The sequence below is a fragment of the Pan troglodytes genome, chromosome 1 (assembly GCF_028858775.2).
Source record: "Pan troglodytes isolate AG18354 chromosome 1, NHGRI_mPanTro3-v2.0_pri, whole genome shotgun sequence".
Classification (NCBI taxonomy): domain Eukaryota; kingdom Metazoa; phylum Chordata; class Mammalia; order Primates; family Hominidae; genus Pan; species Pan troglodytes.
Genome location: NC_072398.2, coordinates 86,396,992 through 86,419,314, shown reverse-complemented (window position 1 = coordinate 86,419,314; position 22,323 = coordinate 86,396,992). Strand labels below are relative to the sequence as shown.

General features: G+C 40.4%; 1 protein-coding gene across 4 annotated transcripts in view; it reads left to right on the top strand.

Annotated features, from left to right (window-relative positions):
* The window catches only part of DDR2 (discoidin domain receptor tyrosine kinase 2), a 153,240-nt gene that overhangs the window by 69,841 nt on the left and 61,076 nt on the right, over positions 1 to 22,323 (top strand). For 3 of the 4 annotated variants that reach the window (XM_009436776.5, XM_016931255.4, XM_001174340.8), the window contains exon 3: positions 18,288 to 18,396. In XM_009436776.5, the coding sequence (XP_009435051.1) occupies positions 18,315 to 18,396 (82 nt within the window). In that variant the 5' untranslated portion in view covers positions 18,288 to 18,314. Of the gene's footprint in view, positions 1 to 4,333; positions 4,414 to 18,287; positions 18,397 to 22,323 lie in introns of all 4 variants that reach the window. The other variant, XM_003949630.6, reaches the window with a different exon arrangement.

Sequence of the window (22,323 nt, the reverse complement as noted above, 5' to 3'; positions counted from 1 at the left end):
GGATTTGGGGTCACAGCAAGACTTTGGAAGAGGTATTACTGAGAAGATGCCTCTGTGAGGTGTTACTCAAAGTCATTAATTACTTACAGGGCACTACGAGAATGGCATAGTTCATGTCTTAAAACTGCTTGTAGCTACTGGTTGAGACAGAAAAGGAAACTGTGTGCTGTGTGATTAAACCGGTGTTTTCTTTTTTGCATTTTGTCTTCTACATGTGTTGTGGTAAAATGAAACTTTACCACATTCAGCAGTGCTCAGGAGAAACACTGAGCAGTGTTGGTATATATTTCAATGGCATTCAAAACCCTGATAAACAATTTAGGACTTGGGGAGATCTGGGTATGGGAAGAAGAACTGAAAAAAAAAAAAAAAAGCAGAGGTAATTTACTAATATATGTTTGTAGGTTAAAACACTTTTTATAGCTGACCGTAGTAGATAGAATCATTCTTTACAACTATTAAGTGGTATTAAATAGGTTGACCCAACTCCCTTGGAAAAGTGATTAATTTTGTCTTCCAGACCTTACTTCTGAAGCTCAAAGTTGGTTTAAACAGTTCAGCTGTAGTAGAGGATAGCCTGATATACTAGTTTTGCCACAGTATCTGGGCCGGATGGCATTTGCAGTAAATGGAAGGTAACAATGATCAGCTCTGGTATTTACGTGTGTAGGTGATATGGTCATGTGGGAGTGTTCATAGGCTTACAAGCCATATGGCTCTTGGCCATAAACTATTGCTAGGTAAGACTTTGACTCTGTATCAGTATGAATAAAGTAGCTCTTTCAGCTCATGAGTATCCATTTGCTTTGTGTCAGGCTGATGTCAAGTTAACCTGCTTTTGCACTCTGGTGAACAGACACATAGATTATTAAAACTGAAAGTGATCTAAAAAGTTATCTAAACCAATATCCTGCATGAAGAAGGATCCTCCCTACAGCCTCACAAGTAAGATGATTAGTCAGCCTCTACTTGAATATTTCCAGTAGTGGGGAGCTCATAACCTCACAAAGAAGCACAGCCCGTTTTTGGATGGCTCTAATTTTTAGGGTGTTCCCTCTTATTTTTGATAAAAATCTGCCTCTCTGCAACTTCCTTAGTCATGACTGGAGTTGTGTTGTATGAGCTGAATCCTTTTATTTCAGAATAGGGCATCACATATTTGAAGACCAACATAAGTCCCAGTGTAGTTTTCTTTTTTCTGCATGAAACATTCGAAGGTCTTTCAGTAAATCCCCTTGTTTTCTTGGTAGGGAGTCACTCATCACCACTTTTCTCTTCCCACTGGAGCTGTATTAAGCTCCTTGAAACTTTGCATCCTGGAGATACAGCTTTCTAGTCACAAAGCCCAATTTACCTTCTCTGAGAAGAGTCTAGTTCTTTTTATTAGTTTTAGTTGTACAGTTTGGGATTCTCCTTTTTCTCCTCTTTGTCTTATTTTTCTTCCCAGCTTCCTCATCATGTGGCATTATTGTGCATAAAGTTCTGAATCATATTTTTCATCTTTGTTCATTGCAATTATTGTCACTCTGTTTTCCTTCTTGGATTATTTCTTTCATTCTCCTTAGAAAATTTTTGAATTCTCCCATCAGCTGGAGAAAAGATATCTTTTACCTTCTCCTCCATCTTATACTGACTATGCAAGCAGCTTATACTTAGGTCCCATGCAAGCAGTGACTTCAGAAAAAACAAGAATACCAACAATGTATCATTTCCTATTGTTGGCTCTTGGTTTTGAATAGATATTCCCTACCCAACTAGATTCATGTGTGCGACTCTGAGTATAGGTCATTCATCGAATGTCTGTTACTGCTAGAGTCTTTGAGTATGTAGTCTGTTGATGTGAACCTAAATGTAGTTGGTGTTACATGCAGTTTAAATGTTACCCTATTTCAACCTCATGATTCTCAATCTTTATGCCAATAGCTACAGTATGTTTATTGTCTACCATAGGATCTAATTACATAAGCTTTGGTACTGCTCGTTGTCCAGAAGGATCATAATGTTAGAGAGGACATGTCTTCCTCACATTATGAAGGACTAAGAAACAGAGGCTCAGGGAGAATATTTGGCTCATCCAAGATTACACCATTAGTTCAGCAGCTGGTCAGATGCTGTTTCCGATAAGCCACTCAGCTAGCTAACTCCCTTGTCTTCAATAGAGAAAGTGACTTAAACTGTGGCATTTCTGGTCTTTTATACTCTCTCTCTCTGTGTGTGTATATATACATTTTTTCTTCTTTATCACCTAGCATATTTTCTGATATGTAATAAGTTCTCAATAAATGCTGGTTAATGAATATTTCAAGCCATCCTTTCCTTTTGGAAGTTGGGAACATGTGTAAAGGAAGAAGACTAGATTGAGTGATAAAGCATAAAATATAACTAGGAAAGTCATAGCTTGGGATAGAGAGTATATGCAGTTTGTTCAGAAGTATATAAGGCATTGTGCAATGTGCCACGATGCCTATACAGAACGTATAGCCTAGTTCCTGATATCAGTGAGTTTATAATGAGATAAACATATTATATTTGGCATTGTGAAAATGAGATAAAAATAGAGATAAGACTGAATCATATGGAAAAAATTAGTTTCCAGTTCAAGAGAATGTTATCAACATCAATGAGGAGTTCAGAGAAGGGAAGGTAATGAAGAGCCTGCTATTATGCTATTGTTCTCATCAGAAGAGGGGTGAGTGTGAGGGAGGAAGAGAGGATAGATGGAAGATGAGAAGAGGGTGTGTGCCAGAGCACTGTTGTCCATTTAGTGCCAGCCCTGTGTGGCAAATAGGACATGAACCTCCAATTGGCTTAAGTTCCTGAGGTAGAAGAGATTAAGAATGTTAAAAAGGGAACAAAATTTATTGAGCACCTACTATAGGTGAATTCATGAATATTTCTTGATCACCTGTCTATGGAAGGCACTGTGTTAGGTGTTAGAGATAAAGAGAGATACTATCTTCACCTTCAAGGGCAGGCCAAGCAGTGTGCTAGGAACCTCACAAAAGGAGGTGCTGAAGTCACATAAGCTCCCCTTATGTAGTTATTCCAGTTCCTGGTTTTCATGTCTAATGGATTTTTCCCCATAGCTTCTCCCCCTCCACCCAACCCCAGCCTTTCCAGAGTGTGTCTGTCTTCCCAAAATGAGTTCGATACTTTGTGCGCATGCCGGGATCCCCATGGGATTGATGACATCATACGCCATTGGCTCCTATTGCACACAAGAGAGGAGACAGATCTGCACATTCCTGCAGTTAATGCTGAGTAGAATCTTGGCAGAGGTGGTGGCATCCTTCATTTGACTTTAGACCTTCAGCCTCCCTTTTAAAGCCCTGGCTCACACAGTTATTGAGAAGCCTTATCCTGCAAGGAACCTACAGCTTAGGAAAGAGTTGCCCATGTGTCTTTGCTATCAAACAAAAAATATTGGCAAATCTTTTATCGATTTTCTATTCTGGCAGAGGTACCATTTATTATGGGGTAGATGGGATATAGATAAAGCATCTCCCTGCCCCTAATCCCTGCCTTGCTGAGATAAATGCCTGTTCCATTCCCCAATCACCAGAAAATGCCTTGGAGCAATGGAGTCTAACAGCCTGAGAGTTGTAAAGGGGCAGCAAAGCCACTTCTGCAGGAAGAGAGTGTGCATGAACCTTATTCATTGTCCATGTGTGGAGTTGCTTCATGTTCATGCTTTTCACCCTGATTTGACACATACCAACATCAAATAACTATCTACTTTACCCCATTTGGATACTATAATGAAAAAAAGATAGTCCAGTTACCTTATAAACAACAGAAATTTATTTCTCATTGTCCTGGAGGCTAGGACATCCAAGATCAAGGTGCTGGCAGATTCAGGGTCTGGTTAGGGCCCACTGCCTGGTTTATGGATGGCATGTTCTCACTGTGTCCTCACATGGTAGAAGCAGTGAGGCATCTCTGCGGGGTCTCTTTTAAAAGGACCCTGAAAGAGGGTGCCACCCTCATGACCTAATCACTTCTCAAAGGCCCTACTTCCTAATACTATCACATTGAGGGTTAGAATTTCAATACAGGAATTTTGGGGGAACACACACATCCAGTCTATAGCACTATCTGATAAGGCTTCTGAATAGTCCTGGGCCATTTTACATAATGGAGGTTTACTAAGGACTCTCAACAGCATAGCTCTTGCTTCAAGGGGTTTTCCATGCAGGGCCTGCCAGAATCCCCTGAAGATTTGCCCTTTTGCTTTTGGGGGAATCATTGAGAGAAAAAGGACCTGGCTCCTGTGCTTTTCGCATGCTCACCCACTCCGGCCCTTCTGATTAATGTTTGCTGTTCTGCTTTGCAGATGCCTCCCAGGACCCAGAGGGAGACTGTAGCCTCATTTCTGTGGAGACCTTTGGCTGGACTCTCCTGGCTCTCCCAGAGGTGAGAGACCGTGGTTCCTGTAGCCTCAGGCTTGGCACCAGCTCATCTCTGGTGGATCCAGGATTCCAGATATCCAATCTCACTACAGCCAGGGCCTCTTTGTCCCAATGTGACCTTGCGGGCTGTCCCCCTGACTGCCTCTTAACAGCCCCTGCCATTGGTGATTTTCATTCCAGCTACGAGCCAATGGATCCCTGAAAGCGACTGTGTGGGCTTCTCTCACCATGTCGCTCTGGCCTCAGCCTGGCGGTGTGCTCCTCTGTGGTCTGGATGGGGATGATGAACTCGGGCTGCCCGTTGTTTTTGTTTTGTGATATTTAAAGCAGCCAAAGCTCTCATTACTGTAATACAGTATGTGCCTGGGCTAAAGGGGGAGCAGCATTCCTTCTGGATCAGGGGGCAACTCTATTCTGTTGTGGTGCACCCACTGGAGTGTTTAGAACCACGGCTGGTAGATTTACAGTGCCAGGGCTGACAGGGGCCTTGGAACTCCTCCATTTTCATTCATTCCAGCCTCGTTGTTGGAATGAAGAGGGAGCTGAGCCCATTCTGGGTATGGGACAACTGCTTAGGCCCTGGGGTGATGAGTGGCAGATCTGGGACTAGAACTCAGGCCCAGAGGCCAGCTTACTGTCATCTGGCTAAGTTTCTGCTTCTGTTCTCTTCACTTGTTCAAGATCCTTCTGAGGCCCTGAACCAAATGAGGAAAATTCATGTAAATCTTAGCACACTGCCTGATACATAATAAGTGCTCCATAAATGTTTATCAGTGCTCTCATAAGCCCTGAGACATGCAAAATATTCTTGCCCTTCAGGGACTTACAGTCTTGAGGAGGAGATAAAAATTTCACACATACACACTAACACAATTAAGGAGCAATTTAAGTCACTAAATGGTTATCTGCTAAGTTTTGGGGAATAGGTGCAGTGGATCACGCAAGAGAGGAGACAGATTATTATGGCCTAGAAGAAGTGCCATGGTGAAGATAAGAGCATAATGTGTATGACATCTGTGTATGACATCTTTTCAACTCCTGGCAGTGAGATGAACAGGTCAGCAGCCATTCCTGGACACTGCAGAGCCCTCAGGCCATCCACTCATCTACCCAGCACATTCACTGATTATCTCCCAACTCTGTGCTCTGCATAAGAATGTAAGGAAGACCATGACAAGACCCTTTCCTCAAGCCTAGCCAGGGAGACAGACATGCATAAAGATACTACCACTGAAAAATTCTACATTCATATGTGTTCATATCCTCAAAGCATCGTCTGAGCCCACAGGTGGGTAGGCAAGTCAGATAGGAGCAAGAGTTGGAAGGAAAGCATACATTTGCCTGGTGAAAAGGGGCAACTCACAAGCCATAAGCTCTTGTGCAAAGGGGCTGATAAATGTGAGTCTTCTGCAGGAGAGGTGGAGTTGCTGGGAGGTTCGACCCAAGCAAGGGCATTCTGAGAATGAGATTGAGAAGCCTCTGAGGCCAGCATGGGGCAAGCCCTTGGTGTCACACTTGGCCCTGGCAATGTGGTATTTTTAACCTGGGCCAGAAAGTGGAGAGGAGCGGGCCTGGTAGGATAGAGAGGAGGGCTCTTTACTTATCAAGAGTAGGTACCAGATGCTGGTGACTCAAGGGGAAGCTTCCTGAGTGGAGATGGAGCCTATAGGTGTTTAATCGCCTTGAACAAACATATTTTCTGCACTGCTTGGTTCAGAGGCTGCAAGTTAAAGTAACACAGAAGAGAATGTCCGGCCAGCAATGTGAAGGAAGCATGAAATGGAAAGGGTTAGAAGCTGAACTTCTCTTGATCAATGACTTTACTATCTTGGCAAGGATTGCAGAAACTGTAGGTGCTGAGGGACTGACTTGTTTGGAGGAAGGGGTAGGGACCAGGAAAAGAATCCCAGACACTTGGTGCTAATCCAACTGCTGAATGAAGCTTTCAGGCTCTGGGATTCAGGCAGGAACTCCTGGGCCATATTCTTCCTAGGTATGGGGCTAGAGAGCCTTCACTCTTAGTGTCTGTATGTCCCTGGGCCAATCTGCTTTGTTCTACCATGCCTAACATCAGAAAAAAAGGGGTAGATTAAGTTTAGAGCCACTGCTCTGTGTCTCCATCCTGCTTCTTTTTCCTAAGGCAATTGAGCCTTAGAAGGCCTTCTAAGTCCCTATGAGGTCTACAGCTGTCAGGGATTGGTGAGGATGGAGAACAAACTGGTCTGTTCTGAATTCAACTCTCGCTTTCTTTCTCCCTCTCACAATTGAAGGTCTTCCTGAGCCTTTGCCTCTTTCAACAGCCTGGATGTTGAGACTGCAATTTTTCATGATTGCTTGTTTTGTATTTTTTCTTCATAGTCTTTCCTAAAGTCTGTTATTCATCCAGGTCCACTTATACATCTTCTAATCTATTGCACCAACCCTGCAGCCATGGCCTGGCATGAAGCTGCTTGCTCATTGTCTTGTTGGTTTTTCCAAATGCTCACAGGCGCTAGTCATGTAAATCTCCTCCTGGCAAGAAAAAAAGACTGACTTTTTGTTGTCGTTGTGTTGCCCCAGGTGATTCAACCAGTCCTGGGCTCACCATAGATGCTAAACATACGATTGCCACCTCGACTGCTGATCTTTTTCTTCCTATACACCATTCTATTCATACCGCTATTCAAAAATTGATATTTATAAGCACTTACTATATCCCAGGAATTGTACTATAAGTTCTTTATATGCATTATTCCATTTAATTTTAATAGTGATATCATTTTCTACTTTTAACCAGCTCATACTTTCTACACTGATAGAAAAGTGTCCCTAAACCCACAGACTAGTTAGTACCTGGCTGTTTTAGAAGTTCCTCACCCATAACATTTCTGAAGTTATCACTACAGGATATGGTTGCAAAGGCCTGGGAGGAGAAATCCTTTCTGTCTCTGATGGTTTCAGAGAAGGTGAGAGGTCTCTGTCTCTTTGTGGTAAAAACACCAGGGTAGGCCTTGATCTCCTGAGTCTTGAGTATGTTAAGGGAAAGACACTAAGACTGCTCTGCCAAAAGGGCAGACAGACCCTGCCTGGTGTCTGGGAAGTTGAGCCGAAGTTTCTCTCCAAGGAGGGTCTCCTGCAGGGATCAGGAAGGAGGGTCTATTGGCATCACACATGATCTCTTCTGGGTTCAGGAGGGGTTCCTATAGCTAGATGAGATAGAATTGATTGATGTCTCAGTGATGCTTCAGGCCATGGTGATTGGGCCTGCGCTAAAAGTAAGCAGCCCTTCAGAGCCATGTGCTCTCAAGAGGCAGCACAGCCATAACCGCAAGAGTAGGATGGTCCTGGTGGAAATGGCACAATCAAAACAAGCTCCTGGGCCTTGTGGCTTCGAGTGGCTGAACTGGAAGGTTCTTGGGGTGTAAGCACTCTCACTCACGGTATTGATCAAGCAGCGTAATCACATCACTGCCCCCACAGAAGTGGCTGCCACTCAGTTCTCCTCAGCCCAGGCTGATTTCTGCTCTGCTGGTTCATAGGAAACTGCTTGGGTCTTTCATGACTGCTGAAGCCCAAGGCACTTTCCCCAGAGGCAGCATCACTCACAGGATGGACCAAATGAAATGTCCTGGTCAAAGGCAGGAAGTTTGTATTGTTGTTCTTGCCTATTTTACTATCATGTAAATACCTGCCAACCAACCTACACATATTCTCTGAGTACTTACTATATAGGTGTTAATGGATACAGAAATAAGAGTATGGCTAGGGGTGGCATGCTTTTTGCCCCTAACTTGCAAATTTATTGAGAACATGATGCCAGGCACAGTGAAAACAAAAGAGAAATACAAATAAATGGTAACATTTATGAGACAGGCACTAGGTTCTAGGCACTTCTTGCATGTTAACTCATTTCATCCTTACAACATTCCTATGGGCAGGTGCCATTATTACTCCCATTTTTACAGGTTAGAAGACAGAGGTGCCAAGGTTCAAGTGTGTGCCCAGGTGCATGACACTGATGAGAGGTGGGAGACAGGACTCAAACCCAGCAAGCCTGGTCTCAGACAAGGTGACTCATAAGGAGCAGCAAGGGAGGTAGGAGGCAGAACATTGAGTGCAGGGGCTCAGAGGGTGGAGGGAAGTAACTTCAATCTGGTTTAAAGAAACCAGTTATCAGAGACAGACAGGGCCTAAAGAAGGTACGGGTGGCTCAGAGTTTTAGGGAGGAAAAACAGGAAGTTGGGCTAATAGGGATAGCGTGATAAGAGAACAAGTGCTAGGCTGGAATACCAGGCGCCTGACCTTGCCTGTGAGCAGCTGCTGCCCCTAGGGAGGTCACTTTGCTTTTTGGGCTGCCTTATTTTTATCACCTCCAATTGGAGAGAATTGAGAAAGATGAGCTTTCAGGTCCCTTCAGGTTTTTACCGTATGGTTCTATGATTTTGAGGGCTGGCATATTTCCTTGGTTGCTTCCAAAAGCCTCTGACCACAGTCCCTCAGGCTGACCCTCTTGTGCCCAGTAATGTGGAAAGATGACCTTCTGCTCACCAGCACATGCTTCCAAGGGCTACGGAGCCTGGGACAGAAGGTACGGTGGGAAAGAAAATGAGAGGAGCTGGCTGGGAAAGATACTCACATGCAGAAAAGTTTCCAGCAAGTCAGAGGTGAGAGTAAAAGATCCAAATGAAAAGCTAGAGATTGCTAGGGCTCACCAAGGTTGAATAACTTGTCCAGGGTCTTAGCAGACTGAGGGATACTGGATGATAACACTTCTAAAATACTGTTTTGTATCTGGAAAATGCTCTGCCTTCAGTTTGCATTTTCTCTCCTTCTTACTCCCAGTAATCAAATGAAGACGTTAGATTTGACATTTCCAGTGTGTACAGTACAGACAGGAAACTAGGTGAATGAAGTAATGCAGTCAATGTTCTGTGACTCCATTCTGCCCCTGGAAGAGGGATGTTTTCTATAATAGTCATGTGACTCAACATCTTCTTGTCTTCTTAGAAAGGAGTGAGAGAATAAGATAGCCATCTAGCACTTTCCCCCCTCACCTCTCCTACAAACTCTAGCATCTCATTTTACAGAAGAAAAGGCTGAGATGGAGGGGAGCAAAGTAGTCTTATAACAAAGGCAGAAGTGGAGCTTGCTATTTCATCCAGTGTGGGTCACCTCAGGTCACCTGGGGCACATCCTATGTGCCCAGATACTTACGGAAGGGGTCATTCTGGGCCTTTGGCTCCACACCGAGGGGCTGCATTTTGAGAAGCACGAGGTTGGGACTCCCAGAGGAAAGTTGAGAGTTAGGAAAACTTCAACAAATCCTCAGGAATAGAAACAGAACATGAGATGAGAATGTTTGGGACAGCTCTGCTGTTTGTTTCTGTGTATGTGTTTGAGGGCCCATCTCTTGCCAAAACCAAGCTCATTTCTGCATATTTGTTTGCTTAATATGAAATACTCCAAAACTGCTCTTCATATTTGTTTAATCTGAAATGAAAATGACTCAGCAGAGAGGAAAAACAAGATTTAAATGCCCTGAATGGCCCCTGAATTAAAATACATAGCCCTAAATCATGGAGGTGTTCTTCTCCCCACCAAATCTTAATCTTCAACACACACAAATGCAAGTGCCACACACAGTCATGCACACACACACACACACACATTGTATTTGCCTGCCCCAACTTGACCTCAGTCCCTTTATCTCTTTTCCCCTTCATACTCCAGCCTTTCCAGGGTCCTACCTTTCCTGCAGGGGAGGTGCATTTGAGCTTAGGTGGAGAGGCCTGGCCTGGGCTACAGGCCACAGATGATTTTCCTGGAGGGCCAGCACTTCCTCTCCGGTCCAGATCACAGGCTCAGTGTCAAGATCCCTGGGGGAAATCTGAATTTTCATTCTTCAGCAAAGTCGAGGCCACCTCAGATAGTCCCTAGCTTTTGGATCTGGAAAAATGGACTCCGTGGAGAGAATGGCCGTCTACCAAATCAGACATGTCTTGCTTTTTACACAAGCTGTATTCCTGAAAAGTTGGGTATAAACTGGATCTTGGTATGTTGCATCAATTTTGAATGTACTGAAAAGATTTGCTATTCAAAGGAACCCAGCACTGGATTCTTTTGTCAAGGGATGAATTACTTTGTAATGGCTACTCATCTAGTGATTTATGAGTTTGGTAAGTAGATGGAATATTTTTATATACGGAATGTTATTTTAAATGTACTGTGTGGGATTTGTTATTCAAAGTTACCCGGCATTGAATCCTTTTGCGAAGAACTATTCTGTAGTGTAGATAAACATTTCATGATTTATGAGTGTGGTAACTTTAGGCATTTCTTAAAGTGGGATATACCCCTAGTTCTGCTTCAGAGAAAAAGTTGTTTTTTGCAATGATCAGACTTGGAGAAAAAAGAGTTCTACCATATTTGAGTTATGGTCACTCCTGAGGGGCTTAGGAAGAATGGAGGTACTCAAACTTTCCATTTTGTTGGAGCAAAAGATCCAGGAGTTGCCTGCTCTTCTTACTTTCCATATTATCACTGGGGTGGAAATGATGGAGGTATTTTTCCAAAGAAATGTAGTTCACTATTATAGCTACATTTCAAAGGTGTTTCTCTTCATATCTATATCATTTGAATATATATTTATATATACACACACATACATATATACACACACATGCACATATGTATATACACACACACATATACACACACACATGCACATATGTACGTATATACATATATAATCTATCATGTGTATTTAGATCTAAAGCAAAGACATTGCAGTAGGGCTTGTGTTTTGAACCACTGAAGGGCTGCTGTTTCCACCAGTCCAGAGTGCTGGGGCTTGCTCTGAGATCACCAGGGGTATAAACCAGGCAAGAGGGAGAACTTAACTTCCTGCTCACTCTTTCTCACTTGGCAGGTCAAAAATCATTTCAGCACTTATCTCCCAAGGTTCCTAGCTGTGTCCCCATACCATCCTATCTGAGCACTAGTGTGAAGCTTGTTTTGGGAAATGATCTGATTGCTAAGACAGTTGGAAAAGAGAAATATGGTGTCATGTGTGTACAACCAAGAGCTGATCTAGGATGCCCACATATTCCTGGCTCATCCATGAGCCACATATTCATTGAAGTTCTTATAGGTAGGAGCAAACCCTGCCTATAAGAACCCTACATGGACTGGAACTGTGTCAGGCAGAATGTTCAGATAACTTACCCTTTCACCATGATTTGGCCCTGAATGTGTCTCAGAAAAAGGCTTTTAGAAGCTCACCCAAGTACAGAGATAATTTGTGAGACATTTAACCTCTCAGACTCTTGCTTTTTTCTTTCCTGGAGAGCTGCTAATTTCTAGTTGTGGCTGCCACACTCCTGTCTGCCTGATCTTCCATTTTACTTCCTGGTTTCCTGGTGGCTTTGACACATGGCCTGTCCAGATCCCAGTGGGGGCAATCCTGAGATGGAGAGCTGGTGGTCTTTTGTCAGATCTGGGAAGTCCTGAGCCATGACTTCCTTTGAAATCAATTTGGAATGTCCATCCAGCTTGGCTAGGGAAGAGGATTTTGACTGTGAAGAGGGAAGTGGGTTCTTTACTACAAAGGACATATTCTCTCTGAGCCACATGCTCCTTGATGTTCTTTGCTAAATATTGGGCTGTGGGCCTAGAAACACTGACCTTGGAGTCAGGCGAACTGGGATTCAGTTCTTACTCTGTGGTCTTCTAACTTAGTGACCCAAGCAAGTCAAAATTAATCTCATTTCGAGATAGAGATATGCCAGATCCTTGACCTTCAATGACTCATGGTCAGGCTTGAGAGAAAGTCAGGTAAAGAAGCCAACTCTAATTCAGCACAATGAATGGGAAGCACCAGCCAGACCAGGTAAAACAGCCTCAATTGAGGGTGAAGTGACTTAGGGCCGTACTTTTCTATTGTCAAAAGGAGATGATAATTTCTCTCCACAGGATTGTGGTGAGGCTCAATGATGTAATGCATCTATAAGTAACTGATAAAGTTCAGAAATTCTAAAATAGAAACAGGCAGTAATTCTCAACTGTTTTCTTCTTCCACTCTATTCATGTGCAAGATGTGCTAAGACATTTCCCAATACAACAAGTGATTCTTGAAGTATAGGACGTGTTCCCCCCACACCTCCAACTCTCGGAAATGCACAGAAAGTGTCCTTGAGATTCGGATAGCCTGCTTCCAGGAAAAATGTTTTGTTTGGTTTTGTCAGAAAAGCTAATATAAATGACATTAACAAGGAACACATTTTTCTTGTTGAAAATCAAAACATTACCAATAAGGCTAAAGTCTCCCTTTGATCACCATTCACAATCTCCTCTGACAAATACAGCAGTCCATCTCCTAACTCTGTCTTGGAGGGAACCACTGCTGTCAGCATGGTGTTTAATCTTCCAGATCTTATATATATATAAATGTACATGAGTGTGTATCTATCATAAAAATATATAGTGTGCTTTACATAAACTTTGCAACCTTCTTGTTCACCTAAAAACATGTCATAGACTTCAACCCTTGTAACTGTGAGTAGCTCTAATGCATTCATTGTTACTATTGCATAGCATTTCACAGTAGGAATATTCTATAGTTAATAACATTATCCTACTGGTAGATATTTTTCTAAGTTTTTGTTGTTAAAAAATATATTGCAAAGCACTTTTTTGTGCATGCCTCATTGTGTACACACGCAAGTCTTTCTTTAGGGTAAATAAGAATAAATGGGATATAGAAATTATGGTATATGTATTTTTATTGAAATTATCTTCTAATTTATATATCCAGCAGCAGAGTATGAGAGTATGCATTTGCCATATTATTGCCAAAGTTTATATTATCACACTTTAAAATTTTGCCAGTCTGATAGGTAAAATTGGCGTTCAACTACTGCTTTAATGTTTGTCTTTGTGACTACTTGAGAGGTTGAATACTTTTAGATGTTTACAGCATTATATTGTCTCCCCTGTTGAATGCTTTTTATGTACTTGGCCCATTTTTCTAGTGGCTTTTAAAAAATGATTTATAGAGATTATTAATACTAGAAGTTATTTCATTATACAATTTCAAATATTTATCTTAGCCAGTTGTTTACATGTTATGTTTATGATGTCTTTTGGTCTTAAAGAAGTTTTGAATTTTGGTGGAAATTTTTATTATTCTTTTCATTTCTGGATTTTGCTTTCCATGTCTCATTTGTGCAGGCCTTCCTTATCTTTAGCTCATAGCAAATTTTTCTAGATTTTCCTTGAAATATTCTTATGGTTCCATCTTTACATTTTGGGCTCTTCATTTTTGTGAGGTGTAGATATACCTTCATTTGCTTTTGAAAAGGCTACTAAAGCATCTGAAACTTCTTCACCAAGTTTAAATACCCACCTTCTCATGTAGTACATTTCCATTTATTCATGAGTCTTTTCTGGGTTGTTCATTCTCTTCAGTGTTCTGCTTATCTATTTCTATACCAATTGCATACTCAGAGAGGCCTTTGCTGGCCACCTTACCTAGAACAGCTCTCATTCCCTTTCTGTTACATTACTCTATTTTATTTTCTTCCCTGTACATATGTTTCTTTAAAATTCTTCTTCATTTACTTGTTTTCTTATGTACTATAAGTTCCATGTTGGCAGGAACCTTCTTTGCCTTTTTTACTGATGTGCTTATCACCTGTAATAGCACCTAATAGATATTTACAAAATAGTTGCTGAATGAATGAATGAAGGCCAATGGCTTGACCAGGGGTGTTTGCATTTTGAGTTTTATTTCTTGAGGCTTAAATAAATTGTCAAAGGGGTTTGTACTACTAACTAAATAAGTGGGTAGAGAAGGGCTTTCCTAGCAGCTCCTTGACATGCTTCCATGTATACTTTTGAGTTCTGTTCACATGTCACATTGTTTAAATATTGAACCCTTGGAAAGACTCATTTGAAGGTGCAGAAAAGGGTGATTCTGCTCACAATAAGCTTTAGAGATACTTCCTTTTAGGGTATGGAATTTAGAATGACCAGATGTAGTCACTGAATATATGGCTCAAGGCAATCATTAATTCATTCTGCAAATACTTATCAGGCACTCTGGTAGTGTTAAGACTACAATAACGAATAAAATGAACATGGAGCTTGTGTGTGTTGGGGGGGAATACAAATTAAACAATCACAGCAATGAATATATAATGAGAAACTATGATCATTTCTACATAGAAACATTATGTTTTTAGAGCATGTAACAATCAAGGGGATGAGAGAATATTTTGCTGAGAAAGTGACCATTTAGTAGAGATTTGAACTAGGCAAAGAGAGGAGAGAAACTTCTTGGCGGAGGTCCTTAGGCAAAAGAAAATGGAAGAAAAAAGAAAAGAAGCTCCAGTGTGACTGAGGTGGAAAGGATGAGGAGAAGGGCAGCTCTGGCGAGATAGGTGGAGCCCAGATCAAAGGATGATATAGTGTGATGATGAGCAAAAACAAAAGAAGGAACAACAAAAACACAAAAACCCATGTGCCTTAGGTTCACATATGAGTTTGGTCACCTATCAGGTGTGTAACCTGATTAGCTTTAACCTCTTTCTCCTTAGCTTCCTTGTTGTTGAAAACAAACCTCATTGAGTTACTGTGAATATTGTAAGAGATGGTCTCTGATTCGCAGTAGAAGTACATGGTATAGGTATAATACTTCTAGGTGCTTTACAGTGCTCTGTTTGTCAGCTGACAGTCATCTAATTTTAAGCAAAAGAGAAAAATAATTACTGCTTTTGGAGATTCGCAGCTTGAAGCCCGGCAACAGTTTCAAAAAGTAAATTAGTCAACATTTTTTGAACACTTAGTAGGTTTGGCTTAGTTCAGTTAAAAACCATTTTTGAGCACATACTTTGTGCACGATATAAAGTAATACTTCGGCAATATAAGAATGAACCATTTTGAAGTTAATGATTAAATGGATAATTTTATAACAATGTTGTGAAGGATCCAATGGAGTTAAATTAAGCATGTGTTTTGGTGAAGGAAAGAAAGGAAATGAGGTGTGGGAGACATTCTTTGCAGAAGGAATTATTGGGGAAGGTTATGGAGGGGAGGAAGTTACGGCCAGTAACCCATGAGAGAGGTGCCACAGGAGAGAGAGAGAATTCTAGGACTGTCCTGCAAAAGACTGCTAGGAGAGGGCGGTGAGCCAAGTCAGTCCTGGGCCTCAGCACTTACTGAATGGCTGCTTACAAAGAGCTCGGGTCTCTCTGGAAGGACATCCTGGATTATGGTCATGAGTTAGTGCTCAACTGTAGCCAAGACCAATGTCTCCAGGATTCACCTGTGTGTTTCTTTCTCTGGGCATGTTTATTTAGGGACTTATTTATGGAAATAGTGTTCCCGTTGCTGGAAGTGGCTAGGAACACTGAGACATGTATTTTATCTTATCCAAATCAATTGCTATGAAACTATGCTCATCACCCTTTGTAGTTGTAGATCACATACCCTTCAGCCCCTCACTATGGGGCCATTTAAATCTTCCGTGTTTTATTTGCTTTGAATCCATCCTCTTCAGTTAAAACCATCTGACTACATTGCTTTTTTTTTTTTTTAACCCCTCTGGGTGTGTCAGTATTATACTGCTTAGAAATTGTCTTAGAAAGCTTCTGTTTCCTGAAAAAGAAAATGCCTTACTCATGTCATCCTCTGATTTACTCCATCCCTGTTATTGCCTATTAAAGTCTTGTCCATCCTTCAAGAACCTGATCAGATATTTATTTCTCCACGAAGCCTTCCTTAATCACTCCAGCTTAAGGGAATTTCTTCTCTCTTTATAATACTGTGTCACATACTATTTCTAATAGTGCATCCAATGCTTGCTTGATTATTAGTGTTATTCAGAGGGAATTTTTTAAAAATCACTTTGTATTCTAGAACAGTTTTTTTTTTTTGTCTCACTCTGTCACCCAGGCTGGAGTGCAGTGGCACAATCTCGGCTCACTGCAACCTCCACCTCCTGGGTTCAAGTGATTCTCATGACTTAGCCTCCCAAGTAGCTGGGATTACAGGCATCCACCACCACGCCTGGCTAATTTTTGTATTTCTAACAGAGACGGGGTTTCACCATGATGGCCAGGCTGGTCTCGAACTCCTGACCTCAGGTGATCCATCCGCCTCGGCCTTCCAAAGTTCTGGGATTACAGGCGTGAGCCACTGTGCCTGGCTTTCTAGAACAGTTTTATATTTACATAATCATTGTGAAGCTAGTACAGGGAATCCTTGTATATCCCACATCCAGTTTCCCTTATTATTATCATCTTATATTAACATAGTACATTTGTCAAAATGTATGAACTGATATAGATACATTATTATTAGCTAAAGTCCATTCTTTATTCTGATTTCCTCAGTTTCCCCTAATGTCCTTTGTCTGGATATAACATTACACTTAGTTATCATATCTCCTTAGGCTCCCTGAGCTGCGATAGTTTCTCAGACTTTCTTGTTTTTAATGACCTTGACAGTTTTGAGGATTACTCATCAGGAACTTTATAGAATTTCCCCCAATTGAGACTTTTCTGGTGATTTTTTTATAAGTAGACTGAGGTAATAGGTTTTTGGGAGGAAGACCACAGAGGTAAAGTGTCATTTTCATCACATCATATCAAGGACACATACTATCAATATGACTTATCAATGTTGATGTTAACCTTGATTACCTGTCTTGAGGAAGTGTTTGTCAGATTTCTCCACTGAAAAGTGACCCTTTTTCTTTCTCTGTTTTTACACTGTACTTCTTGGGACAAAGTAACTATGTGCAACTTACTCTTAAGGAGCTGGGGAAGGGAGATAGTAATGCTTCATTTTCTTAAGAGCAGATTATCTACATAAATTATTTGGAATTCTTTTGCATTGGAAATGTGCATGTTCTCCCCATTTGTTTATTCAATCATTAATTTATAGCAGCATGAACTCATGGATATTTATTTTATTCTTTGGTTTATAATTCAATACTGCTTTTTTTGAGGGGAGGAACTCATTAAGTTGGCTACTGTGTCCCTTTGTCATACCCCATCATCTTTTTGTGTGTACATTTTCTCAATTTCTGGCACTAAAAGATACTCCAAGTCCATCTTGTTTATATTCTGCTCCATTCCCAGAGTCAGCCATTTTTCTGAGGAATCCTGTCTCCTTTTATTGAAGAATGTTATTAGAAATCAAGATCTGAGCACTAGGTTTGCTCATTGCTACTGGGATGTCATTGCCTCTAGGCCTTTTCAGCGGATGGAACATATGTGTGTATACTAACCCAGGCATATCTATAAATATTTCCATATGTAACTATTTGTATCCTTATTAAGCTAAACATAAGTTCATACTGATGTCTCCAAATCTAATCTATTATCATAGATTAGATATTATGAATCATTTTGGGGAAACCTGAAAATACAGAATCCCAGGTATCACTCCAAAGATAATGAATCGGGATAAATATTGAACTTATATGTTTTGAAAGGCAAACATTAAAATAAATGCTTCTCTTGGTTGAATATTGGAATCAATATCAAGATTATGAAAACATCAGTTTACATGATAAATATAAGTTTTACTTTACCATTATTCACCATTTGGGTAAGTATTTATCTTAGGAAAACTTTGTGTGTCTGACTATACTTTTGCTAATTTAAATTTCATGAGTGTGCAATCTGATAGAGTTTGAAAATTATTATATTAGGTGATTATTGGATGTGCCATTCAACTCCCAAAGTCTATGATTCGAAGTCCCATATATAAAAATAAACACTGCAGGAACACAAAATTAACTGTGAGAATTGTACTCATTCATGTTGGCAGTATCTGCCTCACTCATTTCCTCTCCTTCTCTTTCTGTTTTCTTGCATTATTGGTTGGTGGCAGACTCCAGTTCCAACACCATCTTCTGAGATGATCCTGATTCCCAGAATGCTCTTGGTGCTGTTCCTGCTGCTGCCTATCTTGAGTTCTGCAAAAGCTCAGGTTAATCCAGGTAACATGGCTATTACTCAGCTATATGCTAGAAGACCAGCAGAATGTTTAAACCCATCAATGTTCAATGGTGGGTCTAAAAGCTGCCAAGAGGGACTACAAAGCTCTTTCTTTTTAAATCTCCTGGTGAAATATGACTAAAATAGGAAGAAAAATGAATATACTTTATATATATTTTAATACTTACAACCTGTTGAATATTGTAAAATATTTTCTTATATAGAGTAGGGTGCAGTAAGAGGGCATTTAAAAAAATGGGAGGTGGCAGAAGCAACCATTTGCTTCTGCATCTTCTGAGAAAAACAGGACAGAAATTTTAGATGTCTTAGAGAACTTCTTCAGGTTGGTTTACCAGTTGTTTTGGGCTGTCTTAGACTTTGATTTTACTTGGATGTCCTGTTATGCTTTTGGGATCCTGGTCCTGTGGGATCTCAGGCAGGTTCTCTTTCCTCTAGGGTGTGGCCATGCTCAAAATAGATGGGTTAAGAGAATCTTTTGAGCCCAAATTTGTGGGATTATTTTGTATTACATGCATTTTTAAAGTTTAAATGGAAGTAAATAATTGTATTATTTATTACACAATAATGCTGCTTAACAACCTATCCAAAGCTCAATGTCTTTAACGAGCATTTATTTGGCTCCTAGCTGGACTTGTTTGGACTGTTCTCTGTTCTGTGTTGATTTACTCAAGCATAACTGGAAGTCAGCTGGCTATTGGCTCATCTAGGATGGCTGTGGCACTGATGAATGGGGCAACTTTGCTGTGTTCTGTTTCATCCTCCTGCAGACTAACTTGGGTATGTTTTCCTGGAAATTGCACAGGAACAAGACCAGAAGCCAGAATATTCAAACATTTTTCAAGCCACTGCTGAAATCATGTTTACTAAGTCTCATTGGCCAAAGCAATTCATGTGGCCAAGCCCAGAGTCAGAGTGGGAGAGCACAAAAAATTAGGTGGTAAAGGTCTGGGATGCAGGTATTGGAGAAGAATTGGAGTCATTTTTTTTTTCATTTTGCCACAAATATGAACATGGAAAAGTATACAGCTTAAATGTTCAATTTTATGAATTTCATAAACTGAACACATCTAAACAGTAGCTGGATTAAGAAACAGAACTATACCAGCACTTCAGAAGCTCTCTTCATGCTCCCTTCCAGTAACTTTTCTCACCACCCCCCAAAGGTAGCCATTATCCTGCTTTCTAGCAACATAGATTAGTTTTGCCCATTTTTGTACTTTATATAAATGGAATTAGATGATGCATAAATACTCTTTGTGTCTGGCTTCTTTCACTCAACATTTTGTTTATGAAATTCATCCTACTGTTGCATGCAGTTGTCAACTATTCATTTTCATTGTTGTATATTACTTTGTTTGAATATTTTATTTAGCCAATCTACTGTAGATGGGAATTTGAATAATTTCTAGTTTGGGCCCATTATGAACAAAACTCCTATAATTATTCTTATATAAAACTTTTGGTAGAGATAAGTACTCAGTTCCTTTGAGTATACACTTAGAAGTGGAACTTCATATGTGTAGCATATGATATACTATTCTGCATAATACCAAAAGTTTTTTGAAGTACTTTACCATTTTACCATCCCATAGCAGTATATGCAAGTTCCAGTTGTTCCATGCTATATTTTGATTCTTGAGGGTGCTTTAATTTTGTCCTCTTCATAGCATAAGGGTACATTTGTGAAAATGCTTGCTCTCCTCCCTTCATAAAAGTTCCATGTGCATGGGTTTTTCTTTATACCTTCAATAGGAAATATGATCAAACATCCTTAAAATCAAAGAATTATTGGCTGAAGGAGCCCAGTGCCTTGTTACTTTCTCGTAATAAGCTCAGCTGTTGCATCTCAGATCCTAACTTGGGTACCATTTTTTCCTTTTTCTGCTCTGTATTCCTCTCAATCAATTGTTGATGTTTGGTTGCCTCCTACTACATTCTTCATGCTCTGAGTTCTATGGAAGAGTGCTGTGAGTGCATGGAATGGTGGGATGTTTTGGTGGTAAGCATAGTCATGGAGACTAGCATGCCACGAGGACATTTAAATGACTAACCAGGAGAGCTAATCTTCTGTGTTAGAGTCCACACTGTGGCCCCGGAGCAGGAAATGGGCTGTTTGGAGACAGCAAATAGTCATCTTAATTTTTTTTTCTATTTCTGGTGTCAGGTATTTTTGTTGGCTCTTTCTGACAGGGAAAGAGAAACAGACTTCTTGCTTTGCAAAGACCTTTATAGGAAAACAGGACATGTTGAAGGACTAATCCTTCTCTCTGCCATTTCTTTCTATTTTACCAAGTCAAACCAGAGATGAGTGTTTGAGGCAGATGAGAAATTTTCATTCATTATCAGTGATAAAGAGTCTATCATGAATCCTGAGGCTCATAGAATGTTATAGCTTGCACACTGCTGAGCATAAAGTCAGCATATGATAAATGCATGTTGATTTAAGGATGACTCTTCAGGAGTCCTTACTGGTGTCAACTGAAAGACTGACTATAACTGAAAGTATTGAAAGGTAACTGAAGACACTGAAAGACTGAGTGAATTCTTGGCCAGTTAGGTTTTTCCCACAGAATGGCCACATGATATAACAAATAGAACTTAAGCCAGGAGACCTGAGTTATAAGCAAATCCAATATGCAACCAATTATTACATTACTGAAACATTTTAGTTGGTTATTAGCTATAACATATTGGTTGGTTAATAGTAACTGAGCTAAGCATTAAACTCAATAAAATAAAAATAAAATAACAATTAGTTGAAGCTCATTGTTGAAGATCTTACAATGACTATTGATCAATAAGCCTTCAGTATTAGCATGATTTAGTTGATAACAAACATTGAACATGATATGATATGAAATATCAATCTTGGTGTCTCAGCAGATACCAAGAGAGGATAAATAATCTTGTTTATATTTAAAAAAACTCTCTAGTATTTGAAATCATAAATGTCTCACAGGTGTCATCCATGGAGGCTGCAGAGTAGTGGTGGTATGACAGAGATAGTTGGCTGAAGCACGAAGGCAGCAGAGTTCTTGGCTCACTGTTCTAAAGTATCTGAGTTTTGGCAAAGCAGGCAGTCAGGCAGATGGTGTTAATGGCATTTCCAGTAATGGCAGTGTTAAAGGCGGCATTGTCAATGGGGCCTGGAGCGTAGGCTACACAAGTCTTTGTGGGAAATGCTGACATGAAGGTGTATATACATAGTCCTGAATTGTGGGCAGTGTTCTCAGCTATCTTCCAGCTGCAACAATGCACCAGGAACTGGAACCTAATCATCATTAATCCAGTGGGAGAAGTTATTGGAAGAATTAGAGGCAGTTTCTTATGTCGAAATCATGGCTTAGAAATACCATTTAGCTAGTGACATCCAAATCAAACAAATAATCATCCCAATAATTTCTGAAAATCATCTATACAAATCAACAGATGATTGGAATGTTATTAGTTCTGATGAATGATTTGGAGTTAACTTAGAAATAAGTATTTAGCTTACTTTTGAGTAACAACCCTAATTATAATCCTGACTTGGTCATAAATTAATTGTGTGACAGTGAGGAAGTTGTTACGTGTCTCTTTATACTTCCTTAATATTTTCACTTGTAGTAAGATTAAGTTGGATTAGATAATCTATGGGACCCTTTCTGCTACAAAATTACTGTGATTTTTATGGTGTGAGAACTTTATAGCCCATACTGGAAGATTTGTTGGGCTTTGGGCTTGGAAGTATAGCCCCTGAAGTTGCATGGCTGTTTTTTGCAAGAAAGACTACTTGTTTCCAACTCCCTACCACTTCCCAGTCTCAGGGATGTGAAGTCTGAATTTCAGGAGAATCTTGCCTTTGGGGCTAAGCACACAGGAAGTGACTGATAAATACTTAAAAATTTTAAACCCTAAAACTCTGCTTA